Below are 19,874 nucleotides of genomic sequence, written 5' to 3' on the forward strand. Positions count from 1 at the left end.
AAAAATCATCGACAATTACTAAGGCGTAATAGCTCCCACCAAAACTCATAATTTGTGACGAATCCCTTTTCTTTCAACGACAAGTCTAGGAATTTTGACTTGTCTCCAGTCATATGTCTCGAATAGCCGCTATCAAGATACTAGTTTTGTCCGTGTGTTTGAAGACATATCTGCAAAATAGACCACCTGCTAGTCTCAGGTATCCAAATTATGTTGGGTCCTTTTCTGTTAGTGACGAGGGAGTTATCTCGCTTTCTTACCCAAGCGTAAACACCATTGGGTATCCCATATCTCCTGATGTAACAGGAATGAGATGTATGGCCATATGTGCCACAGTAATAGCATGTAGGGACTCTATTTTTGTTATTAGAATTTTTATATTGGCGCGTTAGAGGTCTCCTATATGGTCTACTTTTATGGGATGGGGGAACATATTCTAATCCAGTATGGTCACCAACGTTTCTCATTTTACTAAGCAAAGTGTCTAATTGGTGTCTACTATTTGTAAGTTTTGTGAGTTTTTCATTTAGTTTAAAATTTTCATTTTTCAAATCCTCGCAAGACTCACAAGTAGTAGTTTGACATAAGTTATTTTTAGAGCAATCACATGAAGTACAAGAAAAAATTAGATCTCAGGTTTCATTTTCCAATTTTAATTCATCTAATTCTTTCTGTAGCTGAATTAATTATTGATCATTTAGCAAAATTATTCTTTTTCTATCGTTACTTATTTTTGCTAATTTCTTAAGCTCTTCATGCATCTCAACATAAGCACTATATAATACATCATATGAGGGAGAATCAGAAGAAGAGGATGATGTGTCAGAATATACCTCATCTGACGTATTCTTACTACCAAATCTGCATAAATCTGCAAGCCTCATCTATTATCATCATTAAGCACAACTTCGCGGCCTACTCTTCATCTAAGGTGCTTGATGTTGTTTCTTCCTCCGGTACATCCCAGACGATGTATGCCTTCTTTGATTTGAAGTCCCGGGGAATGCTCTTTTCTAAATCAACTATCTTCAAGTAAGTGGGGCACTGGAACTTCATGTGACCCGGCTTACCACATTCATGGCAAGTGAAGCGCTCCTTGGTCTTGCCTTTCTTGGTTGATTCTCGCGCTTCTTTCTTTTGGAATCGTCTAAATCCTCATTTCTTTTTCAAAAACAAACCAAATTTCTGCACGAGAAGATATAGCGTTTCCTCATAAATGTCTGAATCAGAGTCGTCATTTTCTATCTCTTCATTGGGTTGTGATGTTGAAGCTTTAAGAGATATTCCTTTCTTTTTACGATCAGACTCCACATGCATAGTCAGACGTCCAAGCTCCATCTAATGTTCCTGAAGCTTTCCGAAGAGTGTTGCCAAAGGCATGGAGTCTAGATCCTTGGATTCCATAATTGTCGTCACTTTAGGTTGCCATCTCCTATCAAGACAGCGTAAAACTTTGTTAGTGAGTTCTCCTCTCGTGAACATTTTATCTAGAGCAATAAGATGATTTATAATGTGAGTGAATTGATTTTGCATGTCGCCAATCGATTCACTCGGTAGCATACAAAATAGTTCGTATTCTTGAGTTAGCGCGTTTAGCCCCCGTGAGTCACTTGTAAAGTGTCCCACATCTCCTTAGCCCTTTGACATTGAGACACCCGAAAGAATTCATCGTAGGATAGGGTCGAGGTAATTATATTTTGAGCTCGAAGGTTGAATTGGACCTTCTTGCACTCCTAATCGGTCCCTAAGCTTTTAGGCTTTTCTTTCGGTTCGCCATCCACTAAGTGAAGTGGGACGAAAGGACCACTCATTACGGATTTCCAAATATCCGAATCCATAACCTCAATGAAAATATTCATTCGGACTTTCCAGTAGGCGTAGCCCTCGCCGCTGAATACGGGAGGGCGGTTAATGGATGCCTCATCACCTCCAAAGGGGTTGGTGGAACCCATTTTATTTCCCTTAGGATCACGCGAATACGGTTGAGCTAGCACGTCGTACTAGCTCTGATACCACTTGTTAGGTATCGGTGGCCTAAGAACACCTAGACGGGGGGGCTTGAATAGGTGTAGCGGTTATCAATCACCGCTTCTTGAACCAAAACCCAACTGCTGGAAACAGCCTAGTTAATCGATTAATGGCAAGCTTTAATCGATTAACTATTGTACATAACAGAATGATCAAACAGGCAAATTGCACAATTATTTAAACACAATTGAACATATATAATACATATATTTTTACGCACAAATATTAAGCATATGGCAGTAAACAAATATCCAGAATATCAATTACAGATTCAATTTATAACAGCAAGAAACTTAAAGAAGATTAAGAGAGAAAGAACAGTACACAAAAGAATTTTTATCATTCGTTTGTGGTCCACTGCAAACTACATCCAGGCCTCCCCTTATGATCTTGAGAGATTTTCTTCTTCACAATATTGAATATATAGGACGCTTCTTTCTTGAAATCTAGGACCCCTAAATCCATGGTTTGACTCTACCCTTCGCCTGAGAAAACCTTTCTCGCGAAATAGCCCCAACCAAGATTCTTGTCCTCAAATCAAGACCTCCTAGCCTTGGTGAAGAATCTCAATCTCTATGGTGATCTCGCACCAAGATACTAATCCAGAAATACACAAAAACACGTTAAACAGCAAGGTATATTAAGCACAATAATGCTTGGAATATTACAAGAAAAAGACTCAAAGACTAACTCACTTACTAATCAATTAAGCCATCAAGATATATGTAAGTTAATCAAAATCAGTATACAGATAATCTCTCTAACAATCTATCTAATGTATGAGCATGTGACCAAGATATGGATGAACATAGAATTATGTAAAACGGTAAGCAAATGATGGAAATCAAAACAACATAATATCTCTCTTCTCATTCATGCAATCTCTCCTGCAAAAATCAATAAAACAAATGTGCAAAATACTCTCTAAAGAGTCCTATATAATATAATGCAATACTATGGTTTTCTGAATGTTGCCTCTTATTTATAGCATGGTGTTTATGCGGTTACATTTGTTGCAAACAGTTAAACGGTTGAACTAGAATTCAGTTATAACAAATAACAGACTAGTTAAACGATTAAGGCTACCCGTTAATCGATTAACCATGCAACAGAATGACACAGAAAACAGTTTAAACATAAAACACTGATTTAATAGAAAAGTAGTTGAGTTAATCGATTAAGTCACCATGTTAATCGATTCACTGGAACATTAATGCACATGTTTCACATGGTAAACTTCTTATATGTTATGCGCAACATATATACATGTTATAGCAATTATATTATGCATAATATGAACATATAACATGTATGATTAATGCATGAACATATAATTAACTAGATGATATGTCTCATGGATATGATATGACAATTAAGATGGCTTAAGAGACTAGCATCTAGGTTCACCTAACCTATACTCACTTACTACGGCACACATCCCAGACTATTTAGAATATATACTCAAATTATGTCCTAGTCTAGATATGACCAAATGAGCATAAGGCATGTTGATTGTTGAGCCATCTTCAAGCTTTAATGGAACCTTGTCTTCATCAAAACATAGACAGAGAAATGCTAATGCTATCCTTGACACTTTGCACTCTCATCTTTTTCTTCTCAAGAAACACAAGAATGATGCAAGAAAGCTTTTCAAAGAATCATGCAATATGAATATGAAAACTAAAGCCTTAGCAAGATCTAATCTTTCTCCTTATTCAACATGCAATATTTTCTCCTAGATATAACAATGAGTGACTCGAAAATATGCAGAGAGAATGATGTAAAAATGTATGGATTCTTATGCCACATATGCTAATATTTCAGTTTAAATAGAAAACTGTTTAAAGTCTCAGTTAATCGATTAACGGGTTTTTGAAAATAATTGTTTTCAGTTTTTCAGTTTTCTGTTGAAACTGCAATTATGTTCAATTCTGTTAATCGATTAACACTATTCATAATCGATTAAACAGTGTAAAATTAGCTTGTTAATGCATGGTAAACTACCTATATAATATATGCTCATGCAATACATTATTTCCAAAATATAATACATTTAATGCACAAAATCAATGTATTCAAATGCATGAACCTAATTATCATATATTTCTAGATGATGTCTCATTTTAATGGATTGATTACTTTATTAAGTCTTGTGAGACTCACACCTACGTTTACCTAACCTAGACTCAATATCTATGGCAAGCATCTTAGACTTCTAAACAGATAATAAAGAATTATAACCTAAGTCTAATAAGACACCACTTGAGCCTTCGACATGTTGATTGTTGAGCCATCTTCAAGCTCAAGCTTTAACTAACTCATTGTCTTCATCAAAACATAGGCAAAACATTGTTAATGCAATCCTTGACACTTTGCACTTTCAGCCAAGACAACACCTACTATGCTGGAAAACTTTTCTCCATGCTACAGGCAAGGTCATGCCACTTCAGTAGTACAAGTTTTTGTTGCTCTCACGACCAAGGTAGTCAAAATCTACAACACCATTGGTATGATAGGCTAATAAATGACAAGCTCGTGTCACTCTCAATGATAGCATGTCTCCCTTTAGACTTTGTTTGGGAGTTAGGAGGGAAAGGGAAGGAGATGAATCAAATGGTTAAGAAGGGGGAGGAAGGGAAGGCGAAATGAAGGAAATCCTCCCCCTTGTTTGGGAGTATGAAATTTAGATGAGGGAGAGTCAACTAATAATAATATAAGAATATTTTTTATTTTTCCTTTAACAATGAGAAATGGACAATAATATATAATTATATAATAGTACTAAAAATATTTAGCTATTTTGACATTTTATCTCTAAAATATCTCAAATTGGGGGGACTTTAAAAATAGACACATCGAGGGTTTTGGAGGGTTTGAGAAACCCTCCAAAACCTTCCACTCCTCTTGATCCAACTCCCAAACAATGGGAAGGATTTCCAAAGCTATCTCTCCCCTTCCCCTCCAAAACCCACTCCTAAACAAGGCCTTAGAATGAAAACCACTTTACCCTACAATATAAATAGGTGAAGCCATCAATAAGGAAGACACATGTATTCTCACTCTACTTTCTCTCTATAAAAAAACACTTATCAATACTGACATGTACACCCTACAAAAAAACCACTCTTCCAATAATCTTGGGGTCATGAATGTTAAGACCTTAAGTATCTTTAAACACATTCTACGTGTTAAACCTCGACATGTTGATAATTCCAAATAGATTAAGTAAGATTGTGTTGAATTTCATGAACGTTAAAATCTTCTAGTATAAGTATGCAAATAAATCAAACTAATACTTTATCATATTCAAACTTAGAAAAATAGATATCAAAACTCGTCTTTGTTGATGATTTGTTAACCAACAAATCAATCAATGAAATATTGAATATGATTGTCGTAAACAAGTATGTGTGGCAATGAACCGGCCCAACTACATATTAGTTTGAAACATGACTCGTTATTTAGTTGGATAAACTTGGCTCATGAACCAAATAAGCAGAACTTGAGCTGTAAATTGAGCTCGCTAAATAAACACCGAACTTGAGTTGTATACAATTTGACTCATTAGGTTCATAAGCTGACTCGATATATACATATACATATACACATACATATATAATTATATATACATACACACATATCTATATAATTATATATACATATACATATACATATACATATACATATACATGTATATTTATAAACAAGGTTATACTTATAGATATATATAAGTTTTGTAGTATTTTTAAAAATTATTTATTTATTTGAATTGTCTAAATGAATGAATATGACTGAAACGAACAATTCGCGACATTTAATGGTGTTGAACTCGAGCTAAAAAAATAACTCGTATCAAATTCGAGTTGAGTTTTGAACTGAGCAAATCTTTATCTAATTGAACTCTGGTTCGACTTGGTTCGACTCATTTCCATCCCTACAAACAAGTATAATGAGTCATCATATCCATAATGACTTGAGAAATATCAAGCCATTCAATAATAATTACAGTATTAAGTTAAGAGGTTTTCACAAGTTGTTTTGATTTTGGAATTAGACAACTAGTAACTGAATTGAGATTAAATGCGATAAAAACCGTTGGGATTAGGTTTTATTAACCTTTCAATATCTGAATAATTTATTCGCAAAAACTATATATACTTTGATTTCTTGAATATCGGTTCTACCTAACATCATTAATTAATATCCTAATATGAATATCAAGAACTCATTTTCCAAAATATTCATTCCCTTGAATGATTAACAAAATGACTTGTAATAATCTTGGATGTAATTTTAACTAATAAATTTCACTTTATTCGTAGAAATTAGATTCATTTTTGTAACACCCTATTCTGACATGCGACCTCTCAGACTTATGAATATACTGAGTGTGCCACCCACATGCTTAAATACATCTGCAGTATTTTATTCCCCATAAAGGGCAGCCTTCCGTGACTCAAACCCGCGACCTTAGGGATAAATAATTACTTTACTCATGAGTCACTACCATTAAGCTACTATTTATCCCTGAGGTCATGGGTTCGAGTAATAGAATGCTCCCCTTTGTGGGGAATAAAATATTGTACGGGTATTTAAGCTTGTGGGTGACACACTTAGTATATTCATGGATATGGGAGGTTGTATATCAGAACTGAGGTGTTACAATTTTGATGTTATATTTTAATTCAGGCTCAAACATGTGATTGCGAACAAAACATTTAACATCTATAATTATGTTTTAAGTGAAAAATATCTAAATATCGCTAATACTAACACTAACATCGATATTTAGACACAAATAATTCGAATGAAACGAACAGTTCGCGACCTTTAATTATGCTGAACACGGGTTAAAAAAATAACTTGTATCGAACTCGAGTTAAGTTTTGAACTGAGCAAATCCTTATTGAATTAAACTCTAGTTCGACTTGGTTCGTCTCATTTTCATTCCTACAAACAAGTATAATGAGTATTAAGTTAAGAGGTTTTCACAAGTTGTTTTGATTTTGGAATTACACAACTAAAAACTGAATTGAGATTAAATGCAATATCTGAATAATTTATTCGCAAACACTATATATACTTTGATTTCTTCAATATCTGTTCTACCTAACATCATTAATTAATATCCTAATGTGAATATCAAGAACTCATTTTCTGAAACATTTATTTCTTGAATATTTAACAAAATGACTTGTAATAATCTTAGATGTAATTTTAACTAATAAATTTAACTTTATTCGTAGAAATTGGATTCATTTTGATGCTATATTTTAGTTCGGACTCAAACATATTATTTCGAACAACACAATTAACATTTATAATCATATTTTAAGTGGAAAATATATAAATATCGCTAACATGAACGCTAACATCTAGGGGTGTGTGCGGTTCATTTGGACCGGTTTTTAAGCAAAAAATCATCAAATCCAAATGCGTAATTAGTATGCGGTCCAGTTCGGTCCATTTATATTAAGATGTTCGATCCAATTTGGTCCAAATATTATATGCGGTTTCGGTCCGGTTTGGATCGGTCTTTTTTTAGATATTAACATATAAATCCCTTCAATTTTAGCCTACAACACCAACAAGGTAGTAACCAGAACAATGAAGAAAAGTTTGATTCTTTTAATAGCAAGATTAGAAACATCAATATTGTCTAATGATCCTTATTCACCGAATAAAATTTAAAAATAAAATTAAAATATGAACACATAGACAGTGAAGCCTGAATGAAGAAAATTGTACAGACATACTTCTAAAAGGATCCTGAGAAGAAAACTTCAGAAGATCCTTATTCACGATCAAGCATAATGAAAACTAATTCAAAAATTAAACAGAAACCAAAGCAGATGCTTAATTCAGCAATTCCAAACAAATCAATTCGGATAAATGTCATATAAACCAAATTATCAAAATCAAAGCAGATTAAACCGAACTGATGGATGTAATTCAAAATTGACAGAACAAAACGCATAAAAAAGTGAAGAATATGAATGAAACTAAACTGAATAGAAGGAAAACGAAAAACAAACCTGATTGTTGTTGTTGGAGGTAGGTGGAGATTTGAAACAAGGAGGACCAACCTAACAAAGAATCTTGTTTTCCCTTTTTTGTCCACTCTTTGAATTACTAATAACACACTAATTAGTAATTAATATACCATATAAAGAATCAATCATATTTCATACAAGATTATCAAATATAAAATTGATCAATATCTTCTTCATCCAACTTGAGAGAAATACACTTACCGAAAACGAAGAAAGTTTCGGTTTGATGGAAGAGGGCGTGGTGAATGAGAGAGGATGGAGGAGGGCGTGGACAAAGGTGTGGTGAAGGAGGGTGTGGAGGAGAGGAGGGCATGGAGGAGAGAAGGACGTGGTGAAGGAGGGTGTGGAATGAGGAATTAGGGATTTAGGATTTTAGGGTATCTGCTTTTGTTGTGCTTATGTGAAATACTTTAGTTAACTTAATAATATCGGTCCGGTCTGGATCAGTCTGGATCCCAGACATGAAACTGAAGACTGGACCGGACCGACCGGTCCTTAAAAAATAAATCCAATACGATCCAAATACATTCGGTTTTTGCGGTTTTGGTCTACTTTGGATCGGTTTGCGGTTTTTGTTTTGGACTGGTCTAGATTTGAACACCCCTACTAACATCCATATTTAGACACAAATAATGTCCAAATGTAGAATATTGGGATACAACAATATATATCATCTAAAAAATAGAATTAAATTTAAGTATGACTAGAAGAAATTTAAAGTTACTGAAGTCGATATTTTTGTGTGAACATGATCCTCACTAAAAATATTAAAAGATACCAATTTTTTTGTACGTAAAAGATAACACTTTACATGTATGTATTTATGTCCCTTTACAAAAAAATCACAAAAAAAACAAATAAGTTATCTATCATTTTTAATATGCCCAAAACTTTTCTCCCATTTTTATCACTATTGAAAACGATAACATATATTTCATGTTCTTTAAGTTAGCAACTACAAATCAATTGATTTAAACTCATGCCATATTATATTACACATTTTAGTCTTATTTTTATCCAAATTATTCACCTTTTAAAATTGAAACAAATGTTCCACAGGAATTAGAGTCAATTTAGAGGATTGCTAAATGTGGAAGTCGATAAAAAAAATTAGAAATATTGTATTAGCCAATATTTAAAATTTAAAATATTGTATTATAGATGGCAAAATGAGTCATGCTCCAAGGCGCACCACATAGCCCACATTTTTGTGTGGTCGGGGCATATTAATTTGCCCATTAGCCCATTTTGTCCTCCTCGTTTCACCCGCCAAGCCTGGAGACATTTTCATTGGGCAATGCAGGCGACTCGTGGACATAATTTAAGGAATTAAAAAAAATCAAATAAGTTATGATGTAATGTAATTTTTAATTCCTAAAAAATTGTAATCTTGTGTAGTTTCTTCAATTTTCATATAATATAATTTATTTTTATTTATTATATGATTTTTTTAATTATACCCCGCTGCCACACTAATCCGTTTTAAAACGGGCAAAACATTAAATTTGTCCGTTATGACAATGCGGATATTGCATGAGCAAAACGGGTTAGATAATCCATTTTGCCATCTCTATATCAAACATGTATGGAAGACTAATGATGTGTTGATATAATAGTTTAAGAATTGTTAGGACTCTCGTATCTTACTTAGCTACCAACAAAGTGTTGGTCTAGTGGTGTAAGGGTTTATTAGATTTCTAAGGTCGAAAGTTCGATTCCTCGGAGTGACACTTGTTAGGAGAGGAGTCACAAACTCTGAAAGAAATTAGTTATTTACCCAAAAAAATGAAGAGATACATTTGTTAGTAACAAAAAAAAAATCTTATTTGGCCAAGAACAAAAGTTTGATTCATATGAATCATCACATTTATTATGAGAGATAATTAGATATTTTGAAAATGATTATTTTCTTTAGGGTGAGGAGATACTTTTCATTATAGAAAAAAAAGACACATATGGAATTATGGAAGGAATATCAGTGTTGAATTGTGTGAACATAGAGGTTTTGATGTTTTATAACTTCCATATAGTTTCTGTAGCCTATTGCTTTTGCCCCATTGTTCCGGAAATTGATTAAAAGGAGATTATTAATAATTTTGATTAGCGTAAATAATAGCGTAGTATATAAGTTTTACTTTGATCTGAATTTAAATTAAAATGCTATAAATATGAAGCACAACCCGTGAAACTATTTTCGAAATCATCCCATATTTTTATTTTGTTTGATCAGAGAGAAAAAAATTTAAAAATAGAAAAATGTGGCCATTATGTGGGAAAAGAATTATGAATTTTCATGTTATTTGAAATGTCAACTTTATATTAGTAGTATAAGAATTTTTACTTTATTATATATTACTTATTATTTACATTTTATTATTAGTAATTCTTAAATAAAATTAATGCAAATAAATTGTAGATAATACACTAATTATATATTAATCTTTATACTAAAATTGATATATTATACTCTTTTACGATATAGGATTTTTTGACATTAGCTCGTGAGGAAATAGTAGATCACTGTCTTTAACATTGAGAACAGTACCTCGTGTCTCGTACAACTAAAATAGAAACTCTACGCGCTTATCCAATCACGTTCATTACACTGTCCGATTCAGACGGTGCATATCAGTGGTGTATGGCTACGATTATTTGGGTATTATTACTAAGAAGTATTTTAGCAAACGAGGCAGATACTGCACGTGATCTTACATTATTGTTTTGTCGTTTCATAGGTTGAGTTGTGATGCACAAATTCTATCATACCCTATTTACTGTTTCAAAGATTATATTGGAATTGTTGTCATCTACTTCAAGGACCACTACCCTGGTACAGAAATCTAAGAGGGGTCAGAGTATTATTGTAAATTCAATGTACTTATGTTCTAAATAAAAAAACTCAAGAAAAGGTGATTATATATACTCATTAACGTGATAATTGGTTAATAAAATACCATGGGTCAAGTTAACGGGAATTACATAGTGAGCAAAGCAAAATCAAAATCAATAAGGTGTTGGTAAGTGTTGTAAGGTTTCATTGAATCCCAAGATTGATAGTTTGATTCCTGGGAGCAATACTTGTCGAGAGAGACAACTACGAAACTCGAAAAAAATTAGTTTCTTATTAAAAAAAGATAAGAGATACACTTGATACTACACCAAAAAAACACGTGTACCCCACTTAAGTTTCATTTTCTCATCTGCATGGTCCAGAAGTAAAAGGAATACGATAATATATGTAGATGTGAATGTAGCATCATCTAAATTGTATATTAGATGTTGAAATAATAATGTATCCATGTTGATAACGAGCCATAAATTGATGGTAAATCGCTAAAAATGTAGAGGGCAATGTAAAAATTGTATATAATATTAGTTTATTATTCACTATTCATTTTTAATAATCATTAAAGTTATAAAAATTAACATAAAAATGATAGATAATAAATTAATTATGTATAATTTTTATGCTTTGATACTATATTGAAATGGTCCAAAATGAAATGATCAATAGTAGAATACCAAACTCTTCCTCTAATAGATTCATGAACATCTTACAAGAAAGTTATTGTTTCACATGTGTGACTTATTAAGAATGACGATGATTCTTTGTTCAATCTTGGAAGATGTTGCCATAAGCGGAAGCTACCAAAATATTTTTTATGCTTTGATATTATGTTGAAATGGTAGGAGACATTGCCAAAACTTTTTGATGAACAAGAAAGATGAGACATTCATGAATGATAAAGATGAGAAAAACTTAAAAGCTTGAAGAAGAAGAAGAAGAAGAAAGAAAGAGAAAGAATGAAATCATAGCTTTATTAAATTGAATAATATTTCTCCTCATCATGTTGAATTGAATGAGTGAACTATATATACATATAAAACTAACTAAAACTACTAAAATTAACTCTAACTAGTCTAATACAACATTAACCCAAATACTAAAATATAGTTCAAAATATATTTCAATAAATGATAATTTTAGTTTCTTACTCAAATTAGAATGATGGTGAAAGCATAAGGGATTGTACATTTGGACATAACGGTTAGTTAGGCTATACTAAAATAAACTATGAGCATTGAATCTTGTTCTCAAAAAGTTAAGCCATTCCGTTTAAAGAACTTCTAACAACGGTTAGTTAACGTATACTAACTTTATAAACTAGGGAAAGGAGTTATCATAACCTTTGACCAAGTTGATAAAGTAGATTGTATTAATGACTTATTATTAATTTTCTCTTTTTCAATGTGGTGAAAACAAGCCTAAAACTGCACACACCTTAGAGCTAAATGATTTAAAGTTTGTATATGACAAGGACATAGCTAAATATAAAGTACACCGACAGCATTATCATTGGCATTCAAAAAAAGAGTATAATATCAAAATTTACATACAGACAATACATTATTCATATCAATTTGTATTACTTTATACTTAAGTTAATAATAATTAAATGTGAATAGTAAATAATGCATTAACAGTATAAAAATATTTATACTATCAATGTATACATTTTTTATCTTAAAAAAATGTATTTGTTAACATAATGAGGTTTGTTTAGATTTTAGATCACTTATACTTTGAAGTGGGAGAAATAGTTTAAACGGGCCTTTCCTAAAATGTATAACTAGACTCCGGCAAGTTTGGGCCAGATTTAAGCCCATAGATGGAAAATGCATTTATTTGGGTCAAGGCCATTGGCATGGGCATAACAGCATCTTCATTCTCAGACGAGGTCGTGAATTGTTAAATTATATAACATTTCCAACAAGGACTATGGCAAGAGGGATACACATGTGAATGCAACAATTGTAAAAAATAAATAAGTTCTCACATATTTAATTTGCTGCTGAACTATAAATTTTAAGCCATGAGAAAAAATAACATATAATAAATGAGTTTAATGAGATTTTACTATAACTGTAAAGTATTTACATTGTTAATGCATCTAAATATAAGTAAGAAACTATGAACTACTTTATGTTGATACTTTAAAAAGGATTTTCACATTATTGGTAAAGACACAATTTCCTTTAAATATAAGTACATAAAAGGAAATAACAAACACTTGTCATAGATAATAAAAAGGGGAAAGTCTCTAAAATACATATTTTATGTATCTTATAAGTAGTTACTATGAACTATTTTTTTCTTCTTATTATGCCTTAAATTTGTTTGTAAAATTGATCATTGCATAAGGATAATATTAAATTAATAACAATTAATTTTTTTAAGTCATGCATCTTGTTTTCACGTTAATGTTAGATCATTATTGTTTTATTTTATTTTTTATATATTAATATTACTGCATTAATCAATTTTAACTCCGAAATTAACTTATTATCTTCTCTTCAATCAATTTATATTTTGATGACAGTTTCCCTTAGTGATCAATGTCGACAAAACTGCATTGTTGTATTGCTACTATTTGAGTCTCGTGACAACAATTTCCTTGTTGATCACCTATTAGTAATTTAATAATATATTTATATAAAATCAATTTTGGAAGCAGATAAAATTTAATGAGTAATTAGGAAAAAATAATAATTTATGCTTAACCATTTGTAGAATACTTGTGTAGTTTTTTTTAAGTGGTAGCATTATATTTTGGAGAAACTAATGCTACATTAGAGTGAATGAATTGGAAAACATCTGTTCCTACCCGGCGAGCCAAAGACCCACAAGCTTGGTCGTCGAGATAGGTCTCACGTGCTTGGCCCACCAGAGTTGACCTTAGAGACATCCCCTGACATGCCATCTGTACCTCACCAACCCACCTGCCAGCATGACAGACAGATTGCAGAACGGCTACCAAACCAGCCACAGTCTAAAAGACAAGAGTAGCACAGAGTACGGTCTTGACAGACCGCCTGACACGGAAAAAGCAACCCCCGACAATACCCATGGTCGGCTACGTGTTGCACTACCTGCCAAGAGCCCAAAGTCAGCTCTCCCCTCTATAAATAGGAGTCTCTACCAACAGGAAGTATCTCAATCTCTCTACTCTCTAGCATTACTCACTCTATTACTTTCTATCTTCATATTCTCATACTCCCATACATTTAACACCAAGTTCATACACTGACTTGATCATCGGAGAAGCTTTTCAAGTACCTCCACCGACGGGTCCAGCTCTTCTACATCATCTTGCTACGTAGACATCCTTCCTCTTCTCCATCCTCAGCAACTGATCAACTATTGTTCCGTACCTTTGTGTTCAAGGAAAGAACATTAGCGCCGTTTGTGGTCCAGCTCACACCATGGTGACTACCAGAAACCGAGCTCTATCTACCAGCCAAGTTGACCCTGCCCCAAGTACCCTTCCCCCACCAAGACAACCATCCCATCAGGCCAGCCGAAGCCACCATACCACTCCAGAACAACAACCAACCACCCAACACCTCCTCCAGATGTTGGAACGCCAGGAGCGGCTCATCCAGCAAAAGGCAGACGTAATACAGGAACTCCGCCAATCTAAAATAAACCATGGGGATCACTCGGAGCGCCCTATTCACGAAAGTAACCGTGAAGAGTCAGCGAGCGAATCCCGCCCACCATCCCAACCAATCCCGCACCACTCCCACGACCTACCCCACGACCTACCCTCACTAACTAAAAAGGCCAAATACTCCACCTATACCCCTCTGAACGCCAGTCGCTCAAGGATTCTACAGGAGGTCCTCTCCACCCACCTCGTCCAACTTCCCCGCCCACGCTAGGCCCACAAGACCGATCCAAATACTGTGACTATCACAGTATGTTAGGCCACTTGACCAATGACTACACACAGCTCTGTGATACCATCGAAGATCTCATCCAGGCTGGTCATTTACAGCGGTTCATCGCGGGCTTGGAGCAACGTCGGCGATCGCCACTACATCGTCGACCGAAGCCTTCAAGAAGGTGGTCCCCTCCGCAATTTCAACAACGGCGCCCTACCCCACAGCCTCAAGCGGATAGGCACCGAGTAGACAACCGAAGGCCAAGGAGCCTAGTTGATATCAACACTATTTCAGGAGGTTTTGCTGTCGGGGGCACCTCTAGGACCGCCCAGAAGAAATATGTGCGGGAGGTAATGCACGTCGCTGCCAGGAACTCCCAGCAGAGATAGAGCTACAGAGCAGCCCCCCTATTACATTCGACGATCGCGATTATGAAGGTGTCGTCCGAGGGCACGATGACCCCCTCGTCATCACCGCCAAGCTCAATAACAAGAAGGTTAGCCGCCTATTCATTGATCAGGGTAGCTCAACTGACATTATTTTCCAGGATTTTCCAGTGAATCACCCCCAGGGGATATGTAGAGATTTGGCTAAAGATCGGCGACCACCCTATGAGTAGGACGGTCCAAACAAAGTTCTTGGTCGTCCAGTGCGATTCAGCATACAACGCCATTATCGGCCGACCAACTTTGAACAGGCTTGAAGCGATCGTCTCTACGCCCCATCTATGCATGAAGTTCCTCTCAATCAGCCTCCAAGTCTGCACAGTGAAAGGGGACCAGCACTCGGCTCGCAGTTGCTACCAGATGAGTCTCCGCCCCCACTTCAGCAAACAGCACGCCCCCTTCCCTCCAAAAGATCTCGGGGCGTGCATATGGTAGAACTGGATGTCCGGGCGGACGAAGGAGACTTTCGACCACAACTAGAAGGGAAAAAACAACTCTACAGTTGGACCAGTCCTCATGACAGGTAGTGCACCTTGGCAGTATCCTTCCGTCAAGCCAAAGGTTGAGGCTGGAGACATCTTTGAAGGCAAACCAGGACCTCTTCGCCTGGTCAGCAGCAGACATGCCTGGTATAGATCCTTCCTTTGTTTGTCATCGACTAACGACAAAACAAGGTGCTAAACCGGTGGCGCAAAGAAGGCGTAAAATGGGGGCTGACAAGACCAAGGACGTCGCCTTGAAGGTAGCTGAGTTGCTAGAGGTGGGTTTCATCCGCGAAATCACCTACACCATGTGGTTGGCAAATGTTGTGCTGGTGAAGAAGCCATCTGGGAAGTGGCGGATGTGCGTGGACTACACGGATCTCAATAAGGTATGCCCTAAAGAGCATTATCCTCTTCCAAACATTGACCATTTAGTGGATAATTCTTCAGGCTATCAGTAGCTGTCCTTCATGGACGCATACTCCAGTTACAATCAGATCCCGATGTACCCTCCCGACCAAGAAAAAACAGCGTTCATCATTGATCAGGCCGCCTACTGCTACACTGTCATGCCCTTTGTTTTAAAAAATGTTGGGGCGACTTATCAGAGGATGATGAGCAAGGTGTTTGCCGCCTAGACTGGAGAACACATGGAAGTTTACATGGATGATATGATCGCCAAAAGCCTCCCCGACGAAGATCATGTATCCATTCTGGAAAATATTTTTCAACAACTCCGCCAGTACAACATGAGGCTCAATCCAGAAAAATGTACTTTCGTAGTGGAGGCTGGCAAATTCCTCGGTTTTCTTCTGACTAGTCGAGGGATTGAGGCAAATCCATCCAAATGTCAGGCGATCATCAACATGAGGAGCCCCTGCACGGTCAAGGAGGTTCAACAGTAGCGACTAGCAGCGTTGTCCAGGTTTCTCCTGTCCGCCGCCAAACATTCACTTCCCTTATTCCAGTTGTTGAAAAAGAGCAAGAGGTTTGAATGGTCTGAGAGTTGCGAAGCAGCGTTCAACACTTTCAAACAATATTTGGCCGCCCCACCTATTCTCTCTAAGCTATTGCCTGACGAGCTTCTGTATGTATATCTGGCCGTGTCCGACGGAGCAGTTGCGGCCGTGCTGATTCGAGAAACGGCAGAAGGTCAAAAACCGGTCTATTTCACAAGCAAGGCCCTGCAAGGCTCGGAACTAAGGTATCAGAAGCTGGAAAACGTGGCTTATGCATTGTTGATAGCCACGCGAAGGTTGCGCCAATACTTCCAATCTCATGCAACGATTGTCAGAACCATCCAGCCAATCAGGCAAATATTGCATAAACCAGAGTTGGCTGGGCGGATGATCACATGGTCAATAGAACTCTCACAATTTGACATCCAATTCGAACCTCGCACGGCCATTAAGAGTCAGGTCCTGTCTGACTTCGTGGCCAAATTGGCCGCGCCAAAGGGCGATCCAGAGCAGGTATGGACTATCTTTGTCGATGGATCTTCTAATCCGAGAGGCTATAATTCTGTTGGAAGATGGGCAAGGAGTAACCATTGAGCATTCCCTCACCTTCACATTTCCAACATCCAATAATCAGGCAGAGTATGAGGCTTGCATCGCTGGATTACAGCTAGCAAAAGAAGTGGGCACCCATAAGGTATTAATTTGCAGTGATTCCCAATTAGCTGTTTCCCAAGTTACATGTGCATATCAGACCAAGGATACCCTCCTCGGGAAATATCTGCTCAAAGTAAAAGAGCTCATGGCCGACTTCGATGAAGCAACCATTCAGCATGTGCCCCGTGAAAACAACACCCGGGCAGATATCTTGTCCAAGCTCGCCAGTACCAAATGTCTCAGAAATAATCGGTCCGTCGTCCAGGGAACAGTCTACCACCCAAGTGTCGTGGCAGTGGAACAAGTGGAGATCCTAGACAACTGGACGGGCCCTTGCATTCGATACATCCTCCATGGTAACCTGCCCTCTGACTTGAAAGAGAAGCAACGGTTCCTCAGGTGTTGCTCTTGGTACACCCTGATCCGGGGGACACTGTATCGATGGGGATTCACCGCCCCCTTGCTTAAATGTCTTGGTCCAGAACGGGCGGATTATGTCCTTAGAGAGATTCATGAAGGAAGTTGTGGGCATCACTTGGGCGCCGCCTCACTCGCCAAGAAGGTGTTACGTGCTGGGTACTACTGGTCCACAATGGAAAAGGACGCAACAGACCTCACTTGAAAATGCACTCGTTTGTAACTTTTCGCTGACTTCCACAAAGCCCCGCCAGAAGAATTAACCACGACACAAGCACCTTGGCCTTTCTGTAGGTGGGGTATGAACATTCTAGGGCCTTTCCCTCAAGCAACGGGGCAACTGAATTTTTTGATAATCGCCATAGATTACTTCACCAAATGGATAGAGGTAGAAACATTAGCCACCATCACCTCAGCAAATATCCAAAAATTCACTTGGCGAAGCATAATCACTAGTTTCGGCATCCTGTTCGCCATAGTGGCAGATAACGGCACTCAATTTCCCGATCGAAGGTTCCAAGAATTATTGTCAGGCCTCCGCATTAAACAGCACTTCACTTCAGTGGAGCATCCACAATCCAATGGGCAGGCCGAGGCAGCAAACAAGGTCATCCTAAAAGGTATAAAGAAGAGGCTGGACGAATCAAAAGGAAATTGGCCAGATCAACTCCATCACGTACTATGGGTGTACCGAACCACTCCCCACTCTACGACCGGTGAGTCACCATTCAACTTAACATACGGCGCAGAGGCCATGATCCCAGTCGAGATAGGAGAACCTACCTGGCGAATACTTCAGTTTAACGAGGGCAACAACCAATCTCTCCTTAGAAACAACCTTGACGAAGTGGAAGAAATCTGGGAAAGGGCTCGTCTGAGGGAAAAGATCATCAAAAAGAAAACCGCGTCGAAATTCAACTCTTCAGTCATTCCCCGCCAGTTTCCCGAAGGAACTCTGGTATTAAGGAGAGCAGATATAGGACGGGTGAAAGGCAAGCTGAGACCTAACTGGGACCTTACCGCGTAACCAGCAAGATCGGCAAAGGGGCATACAAACTTCAAGATTTGGCAGGAAAAAACATCCCCAGGACTTGGAACGCCGCCAACCTCCGGATATTTTATGCCTAATCGACATCCCCATGCGCGGTTGGTCGTTCTTTTGTAATCTTTTCAACTTATATATGATAACGAAGTATTATACTCTGTGATTGTTTTGAAGGATCATTTCCCAGCCTTGGTTTTTTACATTCACCCAAGGGGTCGGTCTTCGCCCCCTTTGCCTGGTGCCATCTCACTTAATGGTTTTCTACATTCACCCAAGGGGGCGGTTTTCGCCCCCCTTGCCTGGTGCCATCACCCGCCCTAGGCGTGGATCACTTCCTACCCGTGGTTTCTTACATTCACCCAAGGGGCCGATTTTCGCCCCCCTTGCCTGGTGCAATCCCACTTAGTGTTTTTCAACATTCACCCAAGGGGTCGGTTTTCACCCCCCTTGCCTGGTGCCATCACCCGCCCTAGGCGCGGATCACTTCCCACCCGTGGTTTCTTACATTCACCTAAGGGGCCGGTTTTCGCCCCCTTGCCTGGTGCAATCCCACTTAGTGGTTTTGTATAGTCACCCAAGGGGCCGGTTTACGCCCCCTTGCTTGATGCATTTGCCTGGCCAAAGGAGGGTCGCTTCCATTTCACCAGGCACACTAAAGGCGTTCAAATTCCGAATTAAATCCATCATACATTCAAAGTTGTTCATAAAGACAAAATCGTCCAGCAATTGTATCAAGTCATTTTAAGTACAGAATTTAAACAAGAGAAATATCGCAAAGCTGTTCATTCATTAAAGAGAAACTATTACAAGATACTTAAAAGACAAGATTACAAAGTCCCCCCGCCTTGACCAGGAAAAGGCATCGAAACTGGATCGTCATTTTCATCCCCTACCAACAGGCGTCCCTCTTCCATAGAGGCACCCAGCTGCATCCAAGTCCAATCGGTGCTTGGAAAAGCCAGAGTCAGCTTGGACTGGGCACTCACCCACGCCTCTACGACAGCTTCGTCCACAAGCCTCTCCAACTGCACTTTTTCAAGTTCGACGGCCGCCTGTCCCTCCTC

At 37.4% G+C, this 19,874-nt stretch overlaps 1 protein-coding gene across 1 annotated transcript; it reads left to right on the plus strand.

The window, feature by feature from the left end:
- Nucleotides 1-15,875: 15,875 nt before the first annotated feature.
- On the plus strand, nt 15,876-17,970 carry LOC109340461. The gene is made up of 3 exons (XM_019578164.1): nt 15,876-16,124; nt 16,704-17,207; nt 17,329-17,970. The coding sequence occupies exons 1-3, from the start codon at nt 15,876-15,878 to the stop codon at nt 17,968-17,970; spliced, it is 1,395 nt and encodes a 464-aa protein (XP_019433709.1).
- The last annotated feature ends 1,904 nt before the right edge of the window (nt 17,971-19,874 follow it).

This window comes from Lupinus angustifolius, unplaced genomic scaffold (assembly GCF_001865875.1).
Source record: "Lupinus angustifolius cultivar Tanjil unplaced genomic scaffold, LupAngTanjil_v1.0 Scaffold_179_17, whole genome shotgun sequence".
In the NCBI taxonomy this organism is placed as follows: domain Eukaryota; kingdom Viridiplantae; phylum Streptophyta; class Magnoliopsida; order Fabales; family Fabaceae; genus Lupinus; species Lupinus angustifolius.

Bases quoted from the DNA above. Each gene is read 5' to 3' on its own strand.
- LOC109340461 (XM_019578164.1), top strand. From the start codon at position 15,876: ATGCCTGGTATAGATCCTTCCTTTGTTTGTCATCGACTAACGACAAAA. The intron at 16,125-16,703 runs GTATGCCCTAAA...CCCTTATTCCAG, and splicing joins ACTACACGGATCTCAATAAG to TTGTTGAAAAAGAGCAAGAG. The intron at 17,208-17,328 runs GTATGGACTATC...TCCAATAATCAG, and splicing joins CAAAGGGCGATCCAGAGCAG to GCAGAGTATGAGGCTTGCAT.